The 7013-nt window shown below is 56.1% G+C and overlaps 2 protein-coding genes across 2 annotated transcripts; both read right to left on the reverse strand.

The window, feature by feature from the left end:
- Positions 1–2758: 2758 nt before the first annotated feature.
- POSPLADRAFT_1107943 (hypothetical protein) lies at positions 2759–5717 on the reverse strand (the record flags this gene model as incomplete). Its single annotated transcript, XM_024483316.1, has 2 exons — positions 2759–3444; positions 5351–5717. Coding segments are annotated over 2 exons (1053 nt in total), but the record flags the coding sequence as incomplete, so codon positions are not given.
- Positions 5718–6036: 319 nt separating this feature from the next.
- Positions 6037–6773, reverse strand: POSPLADRAFT_1116074 (hypothetical protein; the record flags this gene model as incomplete). The annotated part of the gene is made up of 2 exons (XM_024483462.1): positions 6037–6207; positions 6702–6773. Coding segments are annotated over 2 exons (243 nt in total), but the record flags the coding sequence as incomplete, so codon positions are not given.
- Between the last annotated feature and the right edge of the window lie 240 nt (positions 6774–7013).

Here is a 7013-nt window from a genome sequence, read left to right on the forward strand (position 1 = left end):
ACGCATCCGCGGAACAGCAGAAGCCCTTGTTCGGCATTCCACTCCTCAAAACCCCTTTGTAGCCGGGGCGGTCCGAGGTCCTGCACCTTTTCGAGTGCCTCGGCCACCTCCCGATCCTTCTCCAAACATTCCCTGATGTGCTTCAGAAGCGACTGGTCGGCTGTCACCAAGGCATGACTGCGCCGGGTGGAGGCGATGCGGAAGCGTTCCGGCTTGAGAACCACCTGATCGATGTTATCGTCCTTGTCGCCTATCTGGTGGTCTGATCGGCGTGATAGGGCATCAGTCTTTCCATTGGACGTCCCGGCCTTGTGCGTAATGCGGAAGTCGAAGCGAGCCAGGAACAGCGACCATTGCGCTTGGCGACGCGTGAGGTGCTGGGACGTGCGCCAATATTCGAGGTTTTTATGATCGGTTACGATCTCGAACTGATTAGGTAACCCCTCGAGATAGTGACGCCAATCGTCTAGTGCCTCAATGATCGCAAGCATCTCCTTATCGTAGATCTCGTAGTTACGTTGGGCAGGGTCCATAGCGTGAGATCGGTAGGCGATGGGGTGCCATTTGCCGTTGTCCTGTTTCTGCATCAACACACCGCCAGTGGCATAGCCCGAGGCATCAACCTCAATGTGCGTTTCTCAATTAGGATCGTATAGCGCTAGGACTGGAGTCGTCACGAAGAGCCGCTTGAGCTCATCGAAGGCATGCTGCTCTTCTTCGCCCCAATGCCATGGGTCATTCCCGGTGAGCCGGTCGAGTGGTCGCGAGATCTTGGCAAAGTCTTTAATAAAGCGGCGGTAGAAATTGGAGAACCCCCGGAACTTCTGAATGTCCTTTTTGTTCCGGGGTACCGGCCACTCATTAATTCCTTTTAGCTTCGTGGGATCCATCGCTACCTCATCGCCACCGAACACATAGCCGATGTAGTCGACCTTGGAAACATCCCACTCGCACTTCTCAGGCTTCAGGAACAGATCGTTGTCCTGAAGGCGGCGCAGCACCTCATGTGTGACCTTTACATGTTCCTCCTTGTTGGTGGAGAAGATGAGGATGTCATCCAGGTACACGAGGATCTTGCCACCGACGATGAGATCATGGAAGATCTCGTTCATCATTGCCTGGAAAGTGGCGGGGGAGTTGGTGAGGCCGAAGAACATCACCAGGGGTTCGTACAACCCTCGGTTAGTCACAAACGCCGCCTTCCATTCGTCACCGGCTTTGATCCGGACATTGTTGTATCCCCATCGGACATCGAACTTCGTGAAGAGCGTAGCGCCGCGGAGTTTATCCACCATCTCGGCGATCAACGGTAAGGGATAACGATTCTTGACCATGATCGCGTTTAACCAGCGGTAGTCCTGTACGGGTCGAAGTGTCCCTTCCTTCTGTTTGATGAAGAAGAAGGGGGACGAGATAGGCGACTTCGATTCCCGTATGTAACCCTTCGCTAGTTGCTCCTTTAGGAATTTATCGAGTTCCTCCTGCTCGTTGTTCGACAATGGGTACACCTTCGAATGGAATGTTGAGTAACCGGGCATGAGTTTGATCGCATGATCGTACGGCTTTCTTTCGGGTAGCTGTTCTGATGCTTCCTTGGAGAAGACATTCAGGAACTCGTGGTACTGTTTAGGTACCGACTCCTCAGCGGTCTTAACAACCTTCTTTTTGATCTCCTCCTCAGCGAACAGCTGGGAGTACGTATGCCCTGCTGCGACGAACAGCTGAGGGGCACCAGGAAGCGTGATACCTTGCTCCCAGGCTTCGATCAAATCGGCCTCATCCCACTCTACCTCCACCAGATCTTCTTCAGGTTCGAAGTCTGGGAGTATCTTACTCCGGCAGGCACCTATGACCGACCGTTTGGACTTCGGCGAACGCCTGCGCGCCGTGGGCCTGACCCCCGTATCACGCGCAGTTGTTGCTTGCTCCACCCGGCCAGTCCTCCTGGCACTGCACGTTGCAGGGCATCGCGATAGCTTTAGGGAGCCCGACTCCCAGTCGATCTCGGGGTTGTGCTCGCGTAGCCAATCCAACCCAACGATCACATCCTCTGGACCAATGTCCGTGACCGTAAACACCGCCTTTTCGACGTGTTCTCCTATCTGCATCTGTAGTACAGCTACTTCCGAGATGCTTCCATCTTTATTGAGGGTGCCATCGATATTGTACAGCGGAATTGGTTCCTTTAACTTCCATGTTTGCACCCTATTCTCTTCAATGAATCGTTTGTTGATAAACTTCGTGGTGGCTCCGCTGTCCACCATAGCGATTATGTCCTTGTGCCGTCTTTTCCCTTGGAGTCGAACTGGGATGTGAAAGTGCTGGGACCCCTGGTCCAACTCATACACCATTGTAGTCGACAATACATCATACTTATTACAGGATATATGCGGCCCAACGCGTGCGGCACGAAGCGCGGACCAGATCAAAAACCCTCCTCCTTCATCGCCCGATAGTGCTCGAGCTCCTCGCGCATCGACTTCACCTGTGCCATTAAGTCTGCCAGCTCCGATTGCTTGGATTTCGCTGAAGCGGTGCTTATACTCGCCGAGGATGAAGCGACGGGGGCGCTTGTCGTCGCCTGGGTGGAGCCCGAGGCAACCATAGCCCGCGCGTCGGCGCATTTTGTGTAAGGTTTGTCCTTACAATTGGGGCACTCGAAGCGTCGGTACCCTTGCTTCCCACAGCCGTAACAACTGCCGGGGAAGTTTCCTTTTCCAACGGCCGCATTGATGCTGGCCAAAGCTGCGTGGGATTGGGGCGCACCACCACGGGCCCCTCCGCGTCCTCGACCTCGAGCCGAGAAGAAGCTGTTCAGCTTAGGCCGACGAGCCCGGCTGACGTCAAGGATTTGCTCGACCTCAGTGGCACGCTTGTCAGCGTCTTGCCACGTGGCAAAGGTTTCGAGCTCGAGTTTGCGATAGACATGGGAAGGGATGCTGCTCAGGTACTTGTCGCGTAGTTCCAGGTTCCCATACCCAGAACGGTCCGCCGGACCCTTGAACAGCGCAGAAAACTCTGCGGCGGTGCGCTTTTCGCGCATGGTTTTGTCGGCACAGAGCTTGGAGAGCTCTACCTGTGCCGCGGCAGCATCATCGAGGTTGCCAAAACGGGCCTTAAATGCCTTAAGGAAGGCTTTTTCGTCGGCGAAGGGGGTTGTCGCTCCCTGGATCCCGATTTGGACAGAGGCGAGCTGGGAGAAGATGGGGGTGGCCCAAGCTCGCGTATCACCGTCGAGGAGACTGAGGGCAACCTGGATCTTCAGCTCGAGGGAAGAGAGGGCCGTGTTGATCGTCCAGTAGATGAGCAACTGCGAGATGAAGCGGTTGCATTCGACCACTGACTTCCCGTCATATCGGAGCGGGAGGAGGAGCTTCAACGTCTCCTTATCAGGGACGGCAGCAGGGGAGGACATTATCGGCGACGAGGGGGACAAAGGACTGCCTGCGGGCAAAGGCGACTGTTGTGACTGTCCGCCGGGCGAACTTCTCGAGGAACGAGTGCTTGAGCGGCCTCGCGGCGGTGACGGCGGTGAAGACGATTGAGGAAGCCCGGAGGCGGGGTGACGTAGGACAGGGACTGAAGTCGAGGCGGTGACCGCTGACGACGAGCCGGCCCAAGAATGCGGTGGAGTGTTGCGGGGCTCGGTCTTGGGAGGCCTTTCCAGCCACGGCCCCAGGGAGGACTGGGGGATCGCTTGAGGGGTCGCTGAAGGCTGTGCGACTGCCTCAGTTCCTCGAGGGAGATGGGGATCTCCTCGTGCTTGACCTGTACTGGCGACAGGTTGGGGAATGCGGGTGCCTGGCGAGGCAGGTCGGGATGGGACGGGAGTGACGTGGCGAGATGTAGATCTCGAGGTGCCAGCATACCGAACTGCTGGGCCGCTGGGATGCTGGACTCGTCGGATCGGTACGTAGCGCCCTTCGTCGGTGGTGATGGACCGTGGGGTTCAATTAGGGCACGGTTGCCGATCACAGATGAAGAAAGGGGCTAGGTTGCCGTTGCTTTCTGGGTCGTCGCGAGAGACGTCGACCTGCTCCTGTGTGTCGAAGGCGTGCTCTAGTCAAGAGCAGTCAAAGAATTCGTCAGCCACGGTGAGGGGGGGAGGAAGGGGAGGTGCGCGTGCTACAAAAGGCCGTATAAGCTAGCTTACACCTACGGCGCCCGAGGTAACACTAGGGTTCGCAATTCACGTGGGGCCCAGTACTGCTTTTGGCTAGTATGCAGCAGGAACCTAAGCCACGTGTCCGTGAGGACAAGTATCGCCCACTGAAGTGCAGATACCGAAGAGTTCGTCCCTTAAGTGGTGGCGATGTATCGTAGGCTATCTAAGTATCGTAGTGTATAGTAGGGGTGCGCACCACCCAACCTATAGGAAGTGAATGTGAGTGTATGGGTCCCGATGGAACGCCGGCAGCTATGGGGAGTTTCGACCTAATGTCGCGACTTGAGGTCAAGCGACAGGGGAAACCTAAAGGCTGGGGGCGTTCGACTGGTTCTTACCGAAGCGATGGTGAGCAACGCTCAAACCTAAGGCTAGGGACAAGAATGTATTAGTTAGTAAGTAAAGGAAGTAAGTACAGGAGAGCTTACTAACCTAGGGACAAGAGGTCGAAACTGAGGTCCCTAGGGCAGCAGAGGCCGGCTTATATACATGGGGAGATAAGGGCAGGCTGTGCGCACTGGTCCGTGCGCAGCTGGTCCGTGCACAGCATGCCGATGCGGCCCCGGGGGCTAGTGAGTCAGAGTGGTTGTGTCAGCGGAGCCCGAGCTGTGCCATGCACTGCCGCCCCATCTAATCTAATCGTACAGTAGATAGTGTCATGTCCATATCCGGTATGTAGTACAGAGGTCGCGGGTTCGAGCCCGCGAAAAGGAAAAAATTAAAAAACGGCTAGACGCCGTGCCAACTCGTGACATGAACAGTGCGAAGAATTCCGCGGCGGTGCACTTCTCACACATGGTTTTGTCGGCGCAGAGCTTGGTGAGCTCTACTTGTGCTGCAGCTTCATCATCGAGATGGCCGAAGCACGCCCTGAAGGCGGTGGCAAAGGCTGCCTTGTTGGCAAAGGGGGTTGTTGCCCCTTGGGTGCCGATCTGCACTGAGACGAGCTGGGCAAAAATCGGGGTGGCCCAGGTTCGTGCGTCACCATCGAGAAGGCTTAGTGCCACCTGCACCTTGAGCTTGATAGTGGTCAGCGCGGTGTTCACATGCCAGTAGATGCGTAGCTACGACAGGAACCAGTTGCATTCAATGACAGTTTTCCTGTCATAGCGGAGAGGGAGGAGGTGCTTGAGCGTCTCCTTGTCGAGGGGGGCCGGTGTGGCCATTACCGGCAGCGAGGGGGACAGAGGATGGCCCAGGGGCGGAGGCGGTGGTTGTGGCTGTCCGCCAGGTGGACTTTGGGGGGAGCAAGTGTGTGAGCGGCCTTGCGGCAGCGACGACGGTGAAGGCACTGAAGAAAGCCCGGAGGCGGTGTCACATAGGAGAGGGACTGGAGGCGTGGAGGGGAGCGTGTCCGGTGATGCGGCCCAACCATGAAGTGTATGCTCGGGCTCCGAGATTCCTTCTTCACTCGCACTCCTCTCTTCAGGCTCTGGCTCTGGTGCAGGGTCTGCAGGGAGATCAGGATCTCCTCCTGCTTGACTTGTACTGGCGACAGTTTGGGGAAGGCGAGAGCTGGGAGAGACAGCACGGGAGTGCCAGGACGCAGATTAGGTCGAAACTCCCCATAGCTGCCGGCGTTCATTGGGACTCCCACAAACTCACATTTAATTCCTATAGGTTGGGTGGTGCGCACCCTTATTGTACCCTACAATACCTAGATAGCGTACATACATTACCAACACTTAGGGGATGAACTTTTCAGTACCTGCACTTCAGTGGGAGGTACTTGTCCTCACGGACGTGTGGACTAGGTTCCTGCTGCATAATAGTCAAAAGCAGTACTGGGCCCCACGTGAACTGCGAACCCTAGTGTCTTCTCGGGCGCCGTAGCGTAAGCTAGGATAGTACGGCCATTGTAGTATGTGCACCTCCCCGTCCTCCCCCCATCCATCATGGCTGCCTGTCAAGGCCAGGTTCACGCATTCAACTCTCAGGACCTCATCGACGTTTATATCGCAGATGGCCCTGAGACTGTCATCTACCATTGCGAGCAGCAGCCGTGCCCAAATTGGACACCCCGATCGATTGAGGAGGATTACCTGTCACGACTTGGTACGGTGTCTAGCCGTTTTTTAATTTTTTCCCTTTTGCGGGCTCGAACCCGCGACCTCTGTACTACATACCCGATATGGACGCGTCATTATCTACTGTACGATTAGATTAGATGGGATGGCAGTGCACGGCACAGCTCGGGCTCCACTGACACAGCCGCTCTGACTCACCGGCCCCCGGGGCCGCGTCGGCATGCTGTGCACGGACCAGCTGCGCACGGACCAGTGCGCACAGCCTGCCCTTAACCTCCCCTGTATATAAGCCGGCCTCTGCTGCCCTAGGGACCTCAGTTTCGACCTCTTGTCCCTAGGTCAGTAAGCCTTCAGTTGTATCCTTTCTTACATTACTAACTAATACATTTTCTTGTCCCTAGCCTTAGGTTTGAGCCTCGCTCACCATCGCTTCGGTAAGAACTAAGTCGAACGCCCCCAGCGCCTTGTTTGGTTTTCTCCTGTCGCTTGACCCTAAGTCGCGACATTACCCTCACTACAAGGCAATCAAATGGGCTCAACACCCACTCGGTCCCCGTAGCACCCTCGCGTCTCACTCCACCTCACAGCATTCTCGCCCTGTCTCCCCTAGCTCCCGACTTCCTCAAATTGTTGTCGCCGATCCAAGTCAAGCGTGAGAAGATTTCCCAAATTGGTGAAACCGAAGAACATCGCCAAGGGCTCGTACAACCCTCGGTTAGTCACAAACGCCACCTTCCACTCGTCGCCGGCTTTGATCCGGACGTTGTTGTATCCCCATCAGACATCGAACTTTGTAAAGAGCGTAGCGCCGTGAAGCTTAT

The sequence above is a fragment of the Postia placenta genome (assembly GCF_002117355.1).
Source record: "Postia placenta MAD-698-R-SB12 unplaced genomic scaffold POSPLAscaffold_16, whole genome shotgun sequence".
Classification (NCBI taxonomy): domain Eukaryota; kingdom Fungi; phylum Basidiomycota; class Agaricomycetes; order Polyporales; family Adustoporiaceae; genus Rhodonia; species Rhodonia placenta.